The sequence below is a fragment of the Notolabrus celidotus genome, chromosome 12, assembly GCF_009762535.1.
Source record: "Notolabrus celidotus isolate fNotCel1 chromosome 12, fNotCel1.pri, whole genome shotgun sequence".
NCBI lineage: Eukaryota > Metazoa > Chordata > Actinopteri > Labriformes > Labridae > Notolabrus > Notolabrus celidotus.
Window position 1 is genome coordinate 29,198,243 of NC_048283.1, and position 20,435 is coordinate 29,218,677.

Sequence of the window (20,435 nt, forward strand, 5' to 3'; positions counted from 1 at the left end):
ACCAGCTGAGCATAAGTTGTGTCCTAAGTTAGGGTGTAAAGTCCTCACTAAACCAAACGTTGAAACTAGTTAGTCTGTAACTTAAGATATTTCGTTGTTTGGTTGCACCACAGAGACGTAAGGTTCATCTTAACTAGTACACAGTAACGTCCAAACTAACCAAAACATTGTCGCAGATATGACGTTTACACTTCCAGCAGCAAATCAGAGGAAAGCACCAATTTGGATGCATTGTTATCTTTCGTGCCTAATCTTCTCTGAACTGACTGACAGCTGAAACAAACTAAAGTAAGGTGATAACTACAGCCTAAAGCCTTAATCTACGGTGTGTATAAATAAAATGATCAACTCCAACATATGTTAATCATAGGAGGGAAAATCTTGGTCATCATATTTTTCCAAAGGATTTAATCTCTCGCGGATATCCAGTTGCAGACGTCATATAGCTGGGATAACCCTCTGTATCGCCTCATCAGCCCACTTTTCAAAACGACGCGCCATGGCTGCCGATATACTGTACGGAGGACTTTACACCTACTAGGAGCCAAGTGTAAGAACTAAGTTGCAACTTAGGCTCACGTTGGAACTATCTCAGCTGATGCAACGCACAAAACGTTAGTAGAGTGTAAACTTCATCCTAAATGAGAAATTACGTTCAAACTAGGCTACGTTTGAACTTACGCACAGCTGGTGCAACAGGCTGCTGATTGTTAGTCTTTAAGGTTTTGAATTAAATGATGATTTGTCTGTTCTGTGGATATTCCTATCTCAAGTCGTACATGAACTTAACTGTGAATTGATGATAGTAGAATCTGACAGACTTGATTCGTCCAATACTTCATGAAGAATTACGAGCTTTATTCTTGGAGAATATCTCTTGCTGTGGATGTGAAACGACGTATCTTGAGCCGCACAGTGCCAATCGACCCGGCCAGCTCAAGGGCCTGTTTAAAGGTTATAGTTGATTATATCACATGCTGCTCTTTCACAAATCAATACTTACATTGTTCAAGTACACTGCCTCTTCTATATCTTTTGTTAGACTCAGTCTCTCGCTGTTACAAGTGTGTGTGTGTGTGTGTGTGTGTGTGTGTGTGTGTGTGTGTGTGTGTGTGTGTGTGTGTGTGTGTGTGTGTGTGTGTGTGTGTGTGTGTGTGTGTGTGTGTGTGTGTGTGTGTGTGTGTGTGTGTGTGTGTGTGTGTGCGTGCGTGCGTGCGTGCGTGCGTGCGTGCGTGCGTGCGTGCGTGCGTGCGTGCGTGCGTGCGTGCGTGCGTGCGTGCGTGCGTGCGTGCGTGCGTGCGTGCGTGCGTGCGTGCGTGCGTGCGTGCGTGCGTGCGTGCGTGCGTGCGTGCGTGCGTGCGTGCGTGCGTGCGTGCAAACACATGTAACCTGTGGGCCACATGCTAAGGAGATTTGGCTCTAGGCTCTTTCACAAATCAATGATTACTATTGTGTTAAGATTATACACTCTACCATATCAGCCTATTAAGATATAGTGTTCCTGGCCTTGTCATCCCATTGAATTTTAAAAATAATAATTTAACCAATTCAAGAAAATAGCCTATTCTCTCAGCCTATTCTTCAGATTCAAGGCTGTTTGTGATTTAATGAGAAGCACTGGAGGGCCTTTTGAAAGTGCACCACTTTGTTTTAAGAACAACATTTTCTGAAACTATCTGAACTGACTTGACACAGTTTGAACTTTGGCCTCAAGACTGATTGTATCTTCTTTGTTGTTCAACAGTGTGGCATCTGCATGTCTTCCATCTCCGACTTTGAAGAACCTGTTGACGTGTCCTGTGGCCACGAGTTCTGCAGGGCATGCTGGGAAGGGTAAGCCATAATTTGGTTGTGCCTCAGGATTCTAGGCTTTAACTCTTGCTTTACCTGATTTTCTTACACAGATATTCCTCTGTTATTGTGTTTTTTGATGTATGATCTGAATGCATGCTTCCACAGGTTTCTTAACCTAAAGATCCAAGAGGGTGAAGCTCACAACATCCTCTGCCCAGCCTTTGACTGCTACCAGCTGGTGCCTGTGGACGTCATCGAGAGTGTGGTGTCTAGAGAGATGGACAGACGCTACCTCCAGTTTGATATTAAGGTATTAGGATGAGCCTGCTACACATCATTGGAATAAAGATGTGGACACTTTCAGAGATACGTGTGTGAGTCTTGCATTTTGATTGCTAGGTCTCACTACCAACCAGTCAAAAACAATCTTGACTTGTGTCTTCATTTAAGCTGTACAGATACTGTCTTCATATGCAGGAGACCTTTTAAAAATGCATAGACTGCACTTATGATTTATAGTAACAGATAGATTTGGAATACAATACAAAGGAATACAGGTTTGAAAGGAATTAGTGGAAAAGAAGTCGACATGTTACTTTGGACTTGATAAGAAATCTTCTTGATGTCACTCACCCTTACCAACTCCAAAATCTAATTCAACAACAGGTGAGAACAATTCAGTTTCAGAAAGAATAACTAGAACACAGTAACCATCACCAAAGTGCCCCCCGGCTCATCAGTAGATAGTTGTATTGCAGATAGATTTTAATCTCCTGTGTTTTCTCTCTTAACAGGCTTTTGTTGAAAACAATCCTGCAATCCGCTGGTGTCCTGAGGCGGGGTGTGAGAGGGCGGTAAGACTGAACACTCAGGGGCCTGGACACTCCACCTCAGATCCTCTCAGCTTCCCCCTCCTTCGAGCTCCGGCTGTAGACTGTGGCAAAGGCCACCTCTTCTGCTGGTCAGTCATCACCCAGATAATATGAACATTTCTGTAATTTAGAATTTAGACTGATACTTAAAAAAAAAAAACATCAAATATTCTTTTGTGGTTTTTACTAAGATAACTGAAAGCAAAACCTTGTAAAAGCACATGCTAGAATAAGTCTGACTGGAGCACAGAAAGTAATCTGATACGGTCTGCATGAAAGCCTCATTATTGTTAAAAATATGCTTTTCTTTATCTGTGAATTCACAACCCCAAGTCCAAAAATGTTGGGACACTGCTATGTAAGGTTAAAGCTCAAAATGTTGGCAAGCATATATGGTCAATGCTAATTTTCAGACTCTTGTTAACATAAGGCCACCTTTAAAATCGATCAGCGTTAAGTCATACGGCCCTGGCTCGTCAGGACTTAGAGTGGAACTGGTTAAAGGCTGCTACTGCGGCAATTACAAACTAGCGTTATTTGCATTTTCTTTCTCTGGAACTGATCGGACAGTAAACATAGAAATGCAAGTAAGAGTGGCTCAGTTAACCATATTTAGCTTGAGGCTCTAAGAAAGGTATTAATGCAGTTTTTGCTCAGGTAACATGTGAGATCCATTGTTTGCACGTTTCCCACAATTCCACAGGACCTGAGCTCAGCCACTAGATGCAGAATGGTCAAACGGACACAAGGGGGGTGTTTGCTCAACAGCAGCCACACTAGCAAGGCTGCCTGCAGTGTCTGCAGACATTATTTGTTTCTTTATTAATCATCCTTGTGAAGCGCAGACATCGCTCGATGCAGATTGATCCGCCCGATTAATCAGCCGACATGTAAATCAGTAAACCTCTTGCTAAATGATAAACCAGCCATCAAATTCTGTTTTTATTAACGTTAGACACAGCGTCTCCAACTTTTTATTAAATAAAGCTTGTATTTAGTTGTGTTATATTAATAATAATTAATAGAGCACCTTTAAAAATCAGGGTTGATGGCTTTGATGGATAGAGAACTGAAAATACAGTAGAGAAGAGACAAAAAGATATTAAAAGATGGGCTTAAAAATGAATGGATATAAATAAAAGAATAAAAGAATAAAGTCTGTAAAATGACCTAAATAGAATGATTTTAAGTAATTAAATGTTAATGTCACATACAAGCATGTGTCAAATATCTACCATTTATATTTCAAATTGAAGGGAGATCCCTGGTTTGGTGTTTCTGTAAAATAAAACAAAATCCTGAAAGTGCCAATCCTTATCTAAGAGTTTGGTGTCCAGCTCAGGCAGAACCGCAAACTTGGAAACTGCGGCCATTTTTCAGGAAGCAAACCAAGCATCTAATGACCTCTCCGACAGAGAGCTGTGAAGCTCTGTGGGAACCATCTCCAAAAAGCAGCACTCTGTTGATTACTTCTTTATGACAGAGGGGCCACATTAAAGCCACTTCTCAGTAAAATGAGTGTGACAGCCCGCCTGGAGTTTATCAAAGAGTAGTTTAAGAAAGCTGAGAGTGTGAGAAAGAGACTTTTGGTTAAAAAACAAGGCAGCACTCAGTATCTGGTTGATACTGTTTTCATATATATTGTTGGACACAACTGACTCAAACCTGTTGAAAGTCAAAATATAGAAAAATGCGTGAGCACATATATTTTATTACTGTATTTGCCGTTATGCACATGATGAATATGCAGCACCCATGCTGTTGAAGGCCACAGTCTTAACACCTCTGTTTGCACAGGTACCCATTTATTTTGTAACTCCTCTCTCTCTGCATGTGCTCGCTTTGCAGCATGCTTAAGGGCAACAGAGCTCAGATGCTTCTTATTCCTCCACCTTTTGTCTCCTCTGTATCAGTCCTCCTGTAGCACTGATGAATACCCTCAGGGCCCCTCAACCGTTATGTCATGACCTCCACCCATCTCCAACTAAATCTACACACATCGCTGCACTTGATCTGACGATACGATTCCTGAAAGTGGTTGCCAGGCTCACTTGTCAGCTTCATTCAAGAGTTCAGTTAACATGACATTTGTTAATGGAATTGGATGTAGCACAGGTCTGACTTCTCCCCCTGACATGAGGAGGGCATTCGGTCAGGAGGCAGATATGATGAATTGATGGTTGACAGTTTTGACAGCATCTGTGGCAGCACTGTGTGATTGGTGTGTTCATCGTTTGTCTTAATTGTAAGCATAGCCAAGGGACAAAACACAACTTTGACTGGGTCATTTTATCTGTCTCTGTAACCCTTATCCATCTTTGTATTAGGGCTGCAACTTATAACTATATTGATAGTCGAGTAGCCATCGACTATTGAGATTTATCCAGTAGTCTGATTATGAAGTGCATAAATACTTAAGGCTCTTATTTAGCTATCAGCTTTAGGGATGCAAAGTATTTTCTGTGATCGATCTTTGGAAATGTTAACGATCAATTATCGATTAATCTTTTAAAAAACGTTAATGTTTTCCATGTCAAAAACAAAGCCAAATGTGTTTTTTCCCCTGAATCAAATGTTCCTTCTCAACACAATGTATATAACTGACAGTATTGAATATCTACGGATCGTATTGAGGTGTTCAAAATGTTAAACACGCTGAATATCAACATGTGGAGCAGGCTCAAAATCTCCGCGGACATACAGTCATAAAAGTGAAGGCTCAGACTTCAACAAGAGAACTGAACAGAAACATATTTCAGACTCACAGTGTCCAGTTTTCTGTCTACTCGTTCATATTGAGAAAAATAAGCATGTGTATGTGGTCAGGGGTCAGCCGGGAGCACAATCGGGTCATAATCAGTCCGGCAGCAGAGAAAAAAAACACCCATAGAGACCTGTCACTCAGCCGCAGCCCACAGCTGAGCATCTCCGCTGTGTGCAACACCTTCAGTCAGCTGATCCTGCCTTAAACTTAAAACACCTCCTGATAGCTGAACCAAATATGAGACCACATGTTTGTTCCACTTGATATAAAATAAAAACAAAAAAATGTGTTCGAGTAACTTCTTAACAATCAATTAATCCATACTTGATTAATCGTTGACATCCTTAATCAGCTTTTAAATGTTATGTTACTCTGTTAAATTTAAACTATACCACATAAAGTAATATGTTAAGAGGTTGCTCCGCTGTGTCGAGGTAGGAGAGGAGAGGAGAGGAAAGAGATGAGAAAAAGATGGTGTTCTAGGGGATTGAATTTAAGGTGAGGGACTGAGAATATGAGAGGAAAATAACACAGCATGGCTGTAACTTTGGATTATGAGTTTAAAGTCACAGATGTCTTTAAAAGAGACGTCCAGCCTGCCTTCTCTTCAAATGCTTGCACACAAACAACATGCTCCAATGATAAGCAAGGTCTCTTTTGCAGATTTAACATGCAGCCCTTTTTCTTTGCTGCGTTGAGGGTGAAATGCTCCCAGACTTAAGAAGTTTTAGGATGCAGTGGTGTTGCATCAGCCAGCGCCATTTCACTATGTTGTGTTTACTTGACACTTCCTGATTACTGTTTTGCATGTGCAGCTCTCAGCAGGGATAGCAAGGATGGAAGATGGTTCACCCATATCTCTGCTCCTCCAAATAGCATTATTTCCTCTTGCAGCATGACTAAACACATGCAATGACTTAACTGACTAATTGTTAAACATTTTAATCGTTAACTTATTTTGTAATCCATTTTTGTCAACAATGTTAGCTAATCGTTGGACCTCTACTGTGTATATTTCAGGGAGTGTCAAGGCGAGGCTCATGAGCCCTGTGACTGCGAGACCTGGAAGATGTGGCTTCAGAAAGTCAATGAAATGAAACCTGAGGAATGTGAGTGTTAACATATAATAGCATGTTTTTTTTTTATGTGTAAGGCATGTAGTCATAGTTTTATTTACAAACTATCCAAGTCACTATGTTGAGTTGTGAAAGTGACTCTTGTGAGAATGTATACACTTAGATTTTTGAGTTTTCAAATCACGTTTGCCATATTTTAACATCAGCTGACTAAGTCTTCACACCAGGAGAATCGTGCTGAACCTTTCGGTGGTAAATTGTTCCACCGAAGAAATTAAGTTCAGAGGTGTTATCTCCTTACTGCCCCTTAGTTTTTGGGTTGAAGTCAAGTGATTGATTTGGCGCTAAATGGCCTGGAACTCAACCACAGTAATTACAAACTGTTTAGTGCTGAGCCTATTAAAACCAACCATCTTGATGATAAATTATTAATTGAAATGAACAGCCCCTCTCATTGAAAGTGTTCATTGTTTAGAAGCAGTAATTGGACTGTGGGTAATCTAATAGATGATTTAAGATGGTCCAAGTCACTCCAAAGTGCCACTTCTTTGATGTGACTGTCCAAACATAAAAGCAATTATTTTGTTGTGGATCGGTCCTCCCCTTCGATTTTTCTGGATTTGTGTTTATCCTGGCATTTCAAACGGCACATCAGAGGTGCTTTGATAATAGCCAATTATTCTGTTGTGTGAGAGTGTGAGAGAGGGGGGTGGCAAGAGCATCTTTGGAGATGTTAGCAAAAATAAGCAATACACATTAGTCAGGCAGGACAATTTCCACTCAGCGCAGTGGTCTGTTTAGATGTTGTGGTAATAGCCATACTCATTCTGTCTCATTATGTCTTTATTTGTTCTCTTCAACCCCTGTCCCCCACACTCATGATGAAGTGGCTGGTGTGAGTGAAGCGTACGAGGATGCGGCCAACTGCTTGTGGCTGCTCTCAAACTCCAAACCCTGCGCCAACTGCAAGTCCCCAATACAGAAGAACGAGGGCTGCAACCACATGCAGTGTGCTAAGGTAAGTGAAGTGTAGAGGTTTCACATCGCTGTCCTACTAATACACCATGTAATAATCTTTTAGGCAGCAATAAGTAGATTGTTTAATGATAGGAATAAAAACCTGGTGGAACATTTTATAACAGCCTTGCCCTTCAATCACTGGGATTGGTTCATTGTTCCCCATATCGCTCAGCACAGAGATTTAATCTTTAAATGTGTTAAATTTCATTTAGCTGAGAGCCTGCAAAATGCTTTACAGAGAGATGCACGTTGGATGTTCCTCAACTACAACAGTTTTGGCATCATTGACACCTTTTGTGCACCTGGACTATGATATTCCTCACAGGTTGACTTGGGACATAAAAATGCTTCTTGTGACATCCTTTATCCTCGGTCCCAATTTGCATATCATAACAGAACATAATGTCCAGATAACTAAATTAACTGAGGGCAGACACACTTTCAAAACACAAGAATGAACTCTTTCATTTTGGAAATTCCAAAACGTTCCTCCATCTCAGAGCTCATGCCAAAATTTCAAGTTTTCACACAAGATGTTCCATGAGCTAATCGGCTAATTGGCATAAAATGTTCCAAGAACAATCATTCAAGGCTGTTTAAATATTATGAGTCGACATACAACAACCTGTTGTTTAAAGCAGAACATCATCTTTCAAGGAAGAAGAGTTTTTCAGTGTACTGGGGTTTCTGAGCAGCTGTGAATGTTGAGTCTTATCTGTTATACAGTTAGTGCAGTATTTACACAGTGCATTGATTTCTGTTGGTAAATTACTTCAGAGTACCCTTCACTGTTGGTTCTGGATTTTATAGATGGTGGGTAAGACCCCGTCAGGCACCATAGTGCATGTAGTCTTTGACAAGGTTTGAAAAGATTTGTTGTAAATGGATTCAGAGAGGAGCTTGTGACTGATGGACTGATGGATAACATACTTTGAGTCAGGAAAGGGTTGAACATTACAGCTCTCAGATGAGATGTGATTTAAACATTATGGGTTAAAGTATCTGCCTTACCAATGTAATGCAATTAATGTAACCTAATGAAAATTTCCTTGGACTTCAACATGTGTTTGGGTGACATCATGGGTTGGGAAATTGTTTAAACTTCCTTCAAAAGCCACAGAAGAAGTGACTGATTGGGTCTGCTTTAGTTTTGTTGTATAGTCCTAAATATTTAAGTGTTTATTTGTAGGATGTAAGGATACACTCAACCCACGATTCAATTCAAATCCCGATTTTTGGTTCATGATACGATTCTCTAACGATTTTCAAGAAAACTGGATTGAACTCAAAATTTAAATAACTTATTTTATTTCAGTTCTCAGATATGGACAGTTGGGATATATATTTTTTCTCTTATATTTCTTTGTAAACAAAGTAATCCTTTTTCATTTTTAAGGTGTGTTGTAACTCAAATAAAACCACTGCACACTTTCTTTCCACAACTTACGAAAAACTAAAATCAGCATACAAAAATACCTTGTTGGAAAGATTCAGAACAATTATAGAGAAATGGAAAGTGAACAATTCCCAAATGGAAGTGTTAAATATTAAGACAAGTGAGGTAAATCTCTTTAAATTAGGGATGTAAATTTCAAGTATTTTCCGTGATCGATCTTTGGAAATGATAACGATTATCGTTTAATCATTAAAAAAACATGAACGTTTTCCATGTCAAAAATAATGCCAAATTCCTTCACGACACAGTGTATATTACTGACAGTATTAAACAGCTACGGATCATACTGAGGTGTTCAAAATGTTAACACGCTGAATATCAACATGAGGAGCAGGCTTATAAATAACCTCCCTGGACGCATGGTCATAGAGTGAAGACTCAGACTACAACATGTGGATTTACTGCAACAAGACAACTGAACAGAATCAGATTTCAGACTCAGTGTCCAGTTTTCTCGTTCTTATTGAGAAAAATAAGCATTTAAACGTGGTCAGGTGTCAGCCAAGAGCGAAACCTGGTCAGATTCAGTCCAGCGGCGAAGAAAAAAAGCGCTCGTGGAGACCTGTCACTCAGCTGTGTGCAGTCAGCTGATTCTGAAACATGCTTTAAACTTAAAACACCTCCAGTCAGCAAGTGACGAGAGTTGTTGAACAAGCAAAGTATAATGCAGATAGCGCCTTCTACTGTTTAATATTAATATCCCAATACAAATTTTGTTGAATCGATTTTAATCCACCCTTATTTGTATCAATTTTTTCTGTCTTGCGATATATTACATAATCAAACTTGGTCAAGGTAATTGTTTCTTTGATGTTAGAGTGTCATGTGGAGGTGAAAATGTGTCAGCGAACATCTGCTGAAACTGATTTACACAAGCTTAACAACTGGTGATGCCACCGTGTCCATCAAACAGCTGGAGAGCCAGTGAGTCCTGTAGTTAGTCAGCAGGTTCCGTCTTTCTAGGATGTAGACGTAAGAGTGATACAGCAGCGTCTGAGTCATGCTCCCTGACAGTGTCTCTGTTAGTACCACTGTGGCTCAAGGGCAGGCCATAAAATCAGCGCAGCGCAGTCACAGGATCTGGCTCCTCAATGCCCCTGTCCTGGTTAAAGAGGCCGGCTAGAGATTGAGATTAGTATGAGAGAAATGGAACAGCTTTCAAAGGCCGTAAGGCCACGCAGGGCTCAGCCTCTTGACCTGTTATTACCTGGTAAGAAATGGTTTTACCTCTGTTGCCTGGAAACAGGAGACTCAGTGTTGCCAAGGAACATTTCTTTGTCTTTTCACAGATGTTTTCTTCCCTCCGGTCTGGCTTCACAGTTTTTATCTTAAGTCTCTCCATTTCACACGCTGTCTTTTTGTGTCTCTCTGAGCTTCCATTCATTCCCCCTCCCACTCCTTCTTTTTGTATTGATTTTTGTGAAGTATCATGTAAGTGTGGTGTTTTGAGGAAAACACAGGTCTCAGCCTTTAGGGTTTTTTGTCGCTCTGGCCAACTTGTCACTAACAGAAGTACATGTGGCATAGCGAGAGAAATCACTTGCTCTCAGATAGGCTGCGGATTGGAGTGGCTGTAGTGTTTTGTTGTTCTACAATACCCCATGGGACTTGGTGATCTCATGTGTTGTCTGAGTGCCTTCTAGTGGCAGTGGTCTACAATGATTCATCGCTACGTTCAAACGGTGCCTGTGTCCTCTTTTAAACTCTGACACTGAAAGAAAAAAAGACCAGAAGACGCGTGACGTACACACAAGGCAGATAAATACATCATGACCCCCAGGTTTAGGAGAAAGCTTGTACCCTTATCTTGTCATTAAACGTATAAGCAAACAGATTCTTGATAAGACTTGTCTTTTACTCTTTTTTTTAATTTTGTATAACTCATTCCTACAGTCACATCAGCTTACTTTTAACCCTCCTGTTACTCTCAAATGTACTAACATCTTTTATCCTTGGGGTCGATTTGACCCCAGCAATTTAAACCTCCAGAAACTGATTGTTATCCAGGTTTATGTGTCAGTTACTTTATGTTGCTTTGTTGCCTACCTAAATAGACCTTTAAATAAAATATATTTCAGGCATAAACACAACATGCTCTCGTCGGCCCTGCCTTGTTTCTATGGTATTAGAACGTATGACACGGGACACATCATTGAATGTCTTTAGAGACATGGTGGCTGGAGATATTATATCTCAATCTAAAGGTTGGCGGTTCGATCTCAGCTCCTGCAGTCACATGCAGAAGTGTCCTTGGTTATAGTGACCTCAATATTATCCAAAACAACCAAAAAAAAAAGTGTGTAAAATGTTGATATTTCAGCTAAAAACAGCCTGGGGTCAAATTTACCCCAAGGAACATTGATGCGTTCATTTTTTTTTGCAGGAAATTCAAACATCAACATTCTAATTTCATGTTTTCCCAGTTGTCCCCATTAAATTAGGGAAAGTCATGAAATTTGAAGCCAAAAAAACGATGTTAGTCATTAATTCAGAAAAGTTGAACATTGAATGGGGTCCAATTGACCCCAAGGATAATAGGAGGGTTAAATTCTTCAATAATAGTTTTGGGGGAAATAAACAGGTGGAAGTTAAGAAGCTTTAAGTCTAAGATCTCTGTCTCCCTGCAGTGTAAGTATGACTTCTGTTGGATCTGTCTGGAGGAGTGGAAGAAGCACAGCTCATCAACAGGAGGCTACTACCGCTGCACCCGCTATGAGGTCATCCAGCAGGTGGAGGAGCAGTCGAAGGAGATGACTGAAGAGGTACCTGCAAAAACACACGCATGGAGTTGGTGGATCAATAATAACCATTGTGATCAGGCGGTGGGGAGACTATCCTGCAGTGTAAGCCGAGTACTGCAGCTCACCTGTACATCTGTTTAGATTAAACACAAAATCATGAAGAAGAGTAGCTAGAGGGGACGATGTTGATTTATTCTGAATGTTAACTGTTCTTTTAGTTTGTGATGTATGATGGAGCCTCTAGTCTGAAGAGAAGGCAGCCCATGTCTCGTACCCTAACTTCTCTCCATCTCTTTTCTACAAGATCATCTCCCTTTTCTAAACTGTAGTCATAAGCCCAAACTTGTGCTGACTCAGGTGACATCACTTGTGGCAAGTCATCAGACTTCAAACAGCTCCGTTTGCAGCCACAAAGGGATCGATACAGCTCCTTGAAAAACCTGTTTCTCTCAAGACCTGCAGACAGACTTTGATGTGCAAATCAGGGGAGTTTCCCTCTAAAAACTTTTAGGAATAATGGATATCCACAGTGGAGTGATTACAATGTGTATATAACTGATGGATAACTTTTCCCTTGACTGTCCAATAAATGTCTCCTGAAATTGACAGGAGCATCAGTGTGGGCGGTCATCTCCTCAGCTGTCAGTCAGCCCAACCTACACACACACACACACACACACACACACACACACACACACACACACACACACACACACACACACACACACACACGTCTCCACACTGTGTTTTGTTCAAACACACATAAAGAGTAACTTTGTTATTATTGTTTACAGTCTATATATTTATGTAGCAGGTATATATAGTTGTTGCAGTGCTTATACACTCACTGCAAGCACGTGGGTCCACTGAGCTTGCATACATAAGACAAAAATAGGCACACACAAGATTTGTCAAACTTTCCCATAGAGCCATCCTCAATCAGTTCTGCCTTCCTTCATCAGAGGTAAAAAGAAATTCATTTCCAGTCTGCACGAGCGCTCCTCCCAATCAAAAGTGCTGATTTCACCTGTGGCACGGCTCACTTACTGTGAATGCTCTCCACCCGAGGAGCAGCACTCTCCTCTGTGAGTGGGAACAGCATGCTCTGCGGTTTATTAACTGTGACTGGTGTCTCATCACGCTTTGCAGGCAGAGAAGAAGCACAAGAGCTTTCAGGAACTGGACCGTTTTATGCACTACTACACACGCTTCAAGAACCATGAGCACAGCTATCAGGTAAACAGGCTCAGCTTAGCCTCCCAATGATGTCTGCTTTGCATAGTCTTGTAGTTACAGTCATGCTGTGGATGTAGCCCGTGGAAAGTTGTGATCTGGTGTAAAAGTAGTGCTTGAGCTCGTAGTGTGGTGTAATGTGAGAATATGATGCTGAAAGTGTGTTACAGTATTACTCAAGACTGGCCTACTTTTTCACTGATTGAAGATAGTTGTCAGACATCACAATGCCTCAATTAACAAAGCTGTTGTTAATATATTTAGAATATTCTGTTGTGTGCTCCTAAAGATTTTTTTACTCAATACTTTAACCTAACAGTGTCTGTCTGCCTCACAATAGCTGGAGCAGCGCCTGTTAAAAACAGCCAAAGAGAAGATGGAGCAGCTCAGCCGAGCCCTGAGTGCAAGTGAGTGTCGGTCTGTGTTACACTTTAAGAAATGTCTTAATCTGGAGGTCTGACATTGAGCTTTCACACCTAGACAAGAGGGAGAAAAAACACAAAGGTGTTTAAATAATGAATCAACAGCAGGCAGATCTAAGTTATGATAAAAGTGTGCATATGAGTAATCTTTGTAAAGAGTGCCTCGTCTGTTCAGGCAATCACAGCCTGTTTAGCATAGCCAAGTTTTATTCTCATACACAACATGCAGTTTAAATCTCAGGAGGTTGCTATGGTGTTTCTTACATAACTCTGGCTGGCAGCTGGCAGAAACATTGAAATGGCCATAACTCAGTGTTTATGAAACCAGCTCAGTTGAAAGTCTGCGCTCCACAGCTTTTAATGAAGAAAAACAGTACCCTCAACACATTTGGTTCAATAGATCTGTACTTTCACATGCTTTGATTCAGGATTTCTCATCATTTTGTTCCAATATTCTTTGATGTGAGGGTAATTTAAGCTGGAATAAAAGCTGTATTCTTCAAAAGTAAAGCAAAAGCCCCTTTTCTGTGCTCTGATGCTCTCTCATTCTCTGTCCCAGGGGAAGGAGGCCCACCTGACACCACATTCATTGAAGACGCAGTCCTAGAACTACTGAAGACTCGCCGTATCCTCAAGTGCTCTTATCCTTATGGGTTCTTCCTGGAGCCCAAAAGCACAAAGAAAGAGATCTACGAGCTTATGCAGGTTTCAGCCCCACTTATCGCGGAGAGAAGACTAATGTTCACAGCAGCAGGTTTTATATGGGCCATTAGAGATGTGGGACTTGAGTTTTCTACCTTATGATCTTCACAGTGTGACCTAGTTAAACCTGCACATCTCAGCTTTTAGTTAAACATCCTGGTTATATAATTAATAAACACAGGTATAAACAAGGATTGCACAACCTGCTCTCTTTAATGTCGTGGCCTTAAAATCTGGTAAAACAATTAGAAAAGGCTCCCAGAGGTGGAACAGGTTTCTGACGGTTTGTAAAGTGAAAACATTTTTAAGGTTGAAAGCTGCTCAGAAGCCTCACAAAGAAGTTCAGTTTAGGATAACTTCTAAAGTGTCATTGCCCTTCAACATCACAGTTTGAGAAGACATTCTTTTATTTGACAAAGTTAAACTTTGAATTGTGAATTCATACTCGCATAAAGATGACTCACTTACTCAGTTTCCTCTTAAAACCTCTCTCAGTCAGCTCTCTTTATGTCCTCAGACGGACCTGGAGATGGTGACTGAGGACCTTGCACAGAAGGTTAATCGGCCTTATCTGCGGACGCCACGCCACAAGATAATTCGTGCTGCGTGTCTGGTGCAGCAGAAGAGGCAGGAGTTCCTGGCATCAGTGGCCCGGGGAGTGGCTCCAAATGACTCACCTGAGGCACCCAGACGCAGGTAATATAACAGATATGTTATCTTATTAATGTGTGTCTTACCTTAGCAGTAAAAAACAATAGTTCTGTTTCATCGATCTGTAGATTGAAGTGATAGAAAGTGCCTGATTTACTTCAAGAGTTCAGCAAATAATCAGATCCTGCACTTACAAAAATCTCTCCATCTCTTTCTCTCTTTCAGTTTTGCAGGCGGGACGTGGGACTGGGAGTATTTAGGCTTTGCATCACCGGAGGTAACAAACAAGGCCTCATTGGTTTCTGTGATGGCTTGTTAGTTTAAATGTCAAATTTGCTTTCAGAACTGCATTAAAAATGTGTGATTTGATATTTAATATAAAACCTCACACAGATCAAATTTTAACATGAATATATATTTTCATGGGTTGTGCCTTGTTTATCTAATATTGTATCAGATCACACTTTAAAGTTCGACTGACATAGTCACAGATGTCTAACTATTAATATTCAATTTAAAGATGAATGATGTCTCAGCTTACTGCCTTATTTTTACACAGCTGGGTCTCTAGAAAAGTAAAAATCGAATACAGAAATGAAACAAGTTTAATAAAGATTTTACCTGTAGACTTGTGATACATAAAACTCAGCTCCTCATTAGTAATGTCACCAGAGTTGGACCCTAATTAATGTATCATTACCTTAAAATACATTCAGCTATATCATACTTAAACCTCTCACTCTGTCACACTCATGTTGTCGGCTGAATCTAGTTGATCTGTGTGCTTGAATCAGACTCCTGTGATTGGTCGCACAGCTATCTGTAAATAGAGTGCTTGAGTTGATCCATTAATACAAGCACTTATCTGATCAGGTTTAACTAATGCACAATCATAAATACTATGTAACGTAGTGATCCAGCACTACAGTATACCTGTTTTTATCGAGCCAGTGTTTATTTTGTACTGGTTTAAATATCGTTAGCACAACTTTGTCTGTTGGCAGCAGAGAAAAACCATGATGACCAACAGATCACCGTGTTATTAAACACACTGTAGCGGGCCAGATGGTTCAGTGTTCCCCTGTGCACCCGCTTGTAGTGATGAAAAGCACAGCACACTCTGGCAGACACCTAAGCAGGTTGCTTCCAATGATTGTGCATTAGCACCAGGCGTTTATAGTTAACTTTTACAGTCATAAAACTGTCGACCACATAATGGTTTGATTATTGACCTCCCTCCTTTTCTCTGCACAGCTTGATGCACACACTCATTACTGGCGTATAAGTCAATATACTGCAGTTTCTGTTATTGTTTAGTTTCTCGACTGCAGCAGTTTTTAAACACAGAGGCTTTTCATCTGGAACACATTCACTCAGCTCAGCAGCTCCATCACTCCTCAGGCTCTTAGTGTCGCTTCCGTCTGAAGTGTTAAAAAGACAAGACACAAATATGCAAATTTTACATCAAACCTCAGCCTCTCGGGTTATTGTGCGCATCTTTTTACAGCGTAAGCGGGCATTTCCCTATTGACAGGAAAACAAATGACAAGATCAGTCTGCCAGTTTGATGAATGACTTGTGAAACTCCTTATTCTTTGCCTGCTCAGCACCATGCAGTCAGGCAGAGTTAAGCTTTGTGAAGCTTTGTTTTTGCTTAAGGTTTACTGAGCAAACAGTCACTGCTGGACAAATTGTTTTTTCATCCAAACCAAAGCAGAAAAGCAGGAGACTTGTTCAACAGACCTTGAGGCTTGTCTGCAAAAAGACAAATCACACAGATGCCAGGGATGTCAGAGATCATCTCCATATGATTTTTGTTTGGCATTATTCAGGTAGTGTGCCGATGTGTGGTATGAAGCCCTTTGACAAGATAGCAGAAATAAATTCCTACATAATCCCATCAGATACCACGTTTTCTGCAGATTATAAAATATTAAGCCTCTTTAAATTATGCGACAGGTTATCTTCTTTATCAGTGCCTGCTAGATGGAGTACACCTGGAGTAGCTGTCAGTTTTTAAAACAGGGGATTCAGAGAACATTCCTGTCTGCTGTTTCAGGAAATAATAAGAGTAGAGTCTGTCAGTCTGTCTGACTGTCGTGCCCCTCAGACCTTAGTATGTGTTTATTTGTTTTCTTTGCTTATCAGAAAAAAATTAGTTCAAGAAAAGAATATTTAACCAATTACTTCCAGAAGCCCCGAGAAAGGATTTAATTAAGCTTGATGCTCACTTCAAAGACGTAGCTTATCTTATAAGGAACAAATAATCAATGTAAAACTCATCTCACCTCCACCCCCTTGTCTCCTGCAGGATTTAAATAACAAAGAAGCCTGCAATATTTTATTGTTGTCTACAAATTATTTTGGGCATGTTTATCTGTTAGAAAGTTCACAGTTAATGTTGCTACCAGATGCTGAACACTAAACCCCTAAAAAAAGAGGGGGGGGTTATTTCTGTCCCCTAATTAAGTGCCTCTGCCTCTCAGCTGCAGTAGTTAATGGGAACAGCATAGTTATAATCAAAGCCTGATGACTCTGCGTCACAGGCACAGCTACAGATGGTTCGTGGCCCTCACAATGCCTGCAGATCACCTTATGGTGGGCTATTTTTAGAGTGCAGGAAACATGAAAGACAGTCGATGGTGGGGTTTTGATTGTATGCATTTGAGTCAATGACGTCTGCAAATGTATGAGATGATTAAATAGAGAAAGCACTTTGATTATACCTCAGGGTAATGATTTATAGATGTGCAAATCCAATCCAGTATGCAATTACGTCATGGCGGTCTAAAATTATCATAGTAGTAGGAGTAGCAATGCATATATATCTAGCTTTGAAACCCTGAATGAAGTATTGGATCATGCAGGATCTAAAAAGCTAGAATTCATCACAACATTTCTGAATTTTCAAAATAACACCAGTCTGGTTTAAAAGTACAATGAGATGACAGATACATCAACTTCACTGCTTTCAATTTGAAGAATAATTTTCAGGTCAATCTTTTTTTGTTGGATTTATTCGATGACTTTGTTACATTGTTTTTTCCTAAACTTAATTTTTGTACATGCTTTTTCTTTTGTCGATATATGACCTCCACCCACCATCACTGATCTAGGCAGTCTCTTGTCGCACTCTGCTCCTCACTTATAACCTGCAGCGACTGACTAATGCTCTGCAGATGATCAGGAGAGAGAGAGAGTTCCTTCAGTACTTCCCTCCTGTTAGTGCACTGATTGAAGTGCAACGTCTCTTGTTAAAGATTAACCCTCTTAAACGCTGTTTTAAAAGTTATGATCAACTGGTTGCTGCTGATGTCATTCTGCACAGTTTTGGTTTTGGAAATGCTTTGTCATTAACAAGGACCTGGGGGGAGAGGATGCAGAACTAAATAAACAAGTTAAGCTAATCAAATTATATTTTAGCAGCATCAATGATTATTTCATTACTTTAAGCAGCTGGCAAAAATGATGAATACTATTACAAAACACATTTGGGATCACTCTGGTTCAGTGGACTCCATCGCTGACGGCATGCTTTATCTTTCAATCACTGTCTGTCCATCCACACAGGAGTCTGATGTCTTACAGAGGTGACCAGCGTGATAGGAAAAAATAAAACAAATATTTATTTCAAAACTTTTAAATAAGTCAGGGCACACTTTTTAAACTGGGATAAAAACTGGACTCATCATTAAAAAATATGATCTTGAATAAAGAGCTCACTTCTCTGATCCCCACTGAAGGCTGGTTCAGAGAGTGGGTTTATGTCTTTTGATTTATCTGCAGTCAGGGACCAAAAATTCAAAACAGTAAAAAACAGACAGACCTTAATATGAATTCTCACTGAAATCCTTCACTCACATTTTCAAAGTTAGCTAACCTAGCCAGTTTATAAACATCATATTTTTTAAGAGTGACATCCTCGAGGGATTGAAGGTTCACAAAGAAGCCTTCATTTTACTAACCCTAACTCATGTAGGTCACTGTTTCTGAACATACTCTAAATGTTAGCTGATGTAGAAATACAATCTAATATGCTTAAAGGGGGTCACCTTCCGTCAAGTATACTTTTAAGTTTGCTCCTCTACTTATTATCACATCAGACGTCCATCTGTATGTGAACATCTACTACACTGTTTTTCATAAAAAGTATTTCAAACCAGTATTTTCACACCATGCCGTTAATTCATTATTCATTTATCTGTGAATAACAACTCTTCCACCTTCATTAGGTATTCCGATTATTTTTGAGATCAGTGGAGTACACACACACACACACACACACACACACACACACACACACACACACACACACACACACACACACACACACACACACACACACACACACACACACACACACAGATGTATTTCAAAACATCTCATCTTGATCTTTGTGTTGCTTCATTTCCAATTCCCTTCCAGTGAGTGTGTGCTCTGCTGGTTTCGGTCTAGACTAAACCCTAATGAACAAAGGTTTGGTCTGCAGATGAAAGTCTCTGAATCATTCTCTTGGTCCTGATATTTCTTGGGAAAGATAACTCAGACCACATTTAAAGAAAACTGCTTCAATACTTGAATCCAAGTTTCCACTTTACAAATTCACCTTTCAGACATTTGTAACAAAACACTTTGATGTGAGTCGAGGGAGATGTGGCCCTCAGATCAGCAACATGCTGCAACTCTTTCAGGTCAGAGAGTAATGTGATGATGATTGGAGTCGGAGCTGGATTGATAAACTGCAGTTAATTAGAGTTGTGTTTCAATCTGTACTTTTTGTTATTTTGTTGTGTTAGGAGTACGCAGAGTTCCAGTACAGGCGGAGACACAGACAGCGGAGGCGGGGAGACATGTCCAGTCTCCGTAGCAACACACCTGACCCTGATGACCCCAGTGACAGCATGTCAGGTACCACTGAGAACACACTGGATCTGTGTTTGTTATTAGTATATTTAATTATTTTAAAGGTGACATATCACGCTTTTTTCATCAATATATATTGGTTTAAGAGGTCCCCAAAACATGTCTTTAAAGTTTATGCTCAAAAAATCACTTTGAAATCAGATTTTGGCATGCCTAAAAAGGCCTCTTCTTCAGTCCTCCTCAGAACACTCTGTTTTCCCTCTGACCACGCCCCCTCAGGAAGTGGATGTGCCTCGGCTCTCCAGCACGTTGATCTAATGTTTACATGTTGGCTGAATATACACGGCTGCTGTTACTTCAACCCTCTAAATCTGATCCAGAATCTGATCCTGACGGAGAGGCGCCTGTAGCAGGACCTTTCTGAAGGATTGGTCATAGATTTAGTGTTTCTTGTTGTTTTATTGATCAGTATGTCGACGTGTGTCTTGGTACACAGCTACAGCTACAGCTATGAACATGTAGCTATGTGGCTATGCTAATTAGCGCTAGCACTTATCCATGACAAATAAAAATCATCCACTAGATCTTCAAATCTGCAGACGTGGGGAGTAAAACCGACCTCTGCCAGAAAGGCAGCGGGACCTTTTCTGAAGGATTGGTCACAGATTCTGTGTTTCTTGTTGTTTTATTTGTCAGTATGTCGACGTGTGTCTTGGTACACAGCTACAGCTACGACATGTAGCTATGTAGCTATGCTAACTAGCGCTAGCACTTATCCATGATAAATAAAAATCATCCACTAGATCTTCAAATCTGCAGACGTGGGGAGTAAAACCGACCT

At 40.4% G+C, this 20,435-nt stretch overlaps 1 protein-coding gene across 3 annotated transcripts in view; it reads left to right on the forward strand.

Annotated features, from left to right (window-relative positions):
* Positions 1–20,435, forward strand: part of LOC117822863 (ankyrin repeat and IBR domain-containing protein 1-like) — a 41,094-nt gene that overhangs the window by 14,624 nt on the left and 6,035 nt on the right. For all 3 annotated transcript variants that reach the window (XM_034697791.1, XM_034697789.1, XM_034697792.1), the window contains exons 7-18: positions 1,745–1,833; positions 1,960–2,104; positions 2,589–2,755; positions 6,451–6,539; positions 7,394–7,524; positions 11,610–11,744; positions 12,873–12,959; positions 13,297–13,363; positions 13,938–14,083; positions 14,598–14,776; positions 14,957–15,008; positions 19,528–19,639. In XM_034697791.1, coding sequence (XP_034553682.1) covers positions 1,745–1,833; positions 1,960–2,104; positions 2,589–2,755; positions 6,451–6,539; positions 7,394–7,524; positions 11,610–11,744; positions 12,873–12,959; positions 13,297–13,363; positions 13,938–14,083; positions 14,598–14,776; positions 14,957–15,008; positions 19,528–19,639 — 1,399 coding nt within the window. The remainder of the gene's footprint in view (positions 1–1,744; positions 1,834–1,959; positions 2,105–2,588; positions 2,756–6,450; positions 6,540–7,393; positions 7,525–11,609; positions 11,745–12,872; positions 12,960–13,296; positions 13,364–13,937; positions 14,084–14,597; positions 14,777–14,956; positions 15,009–19,527; positions 19,640–20,435) is intronic.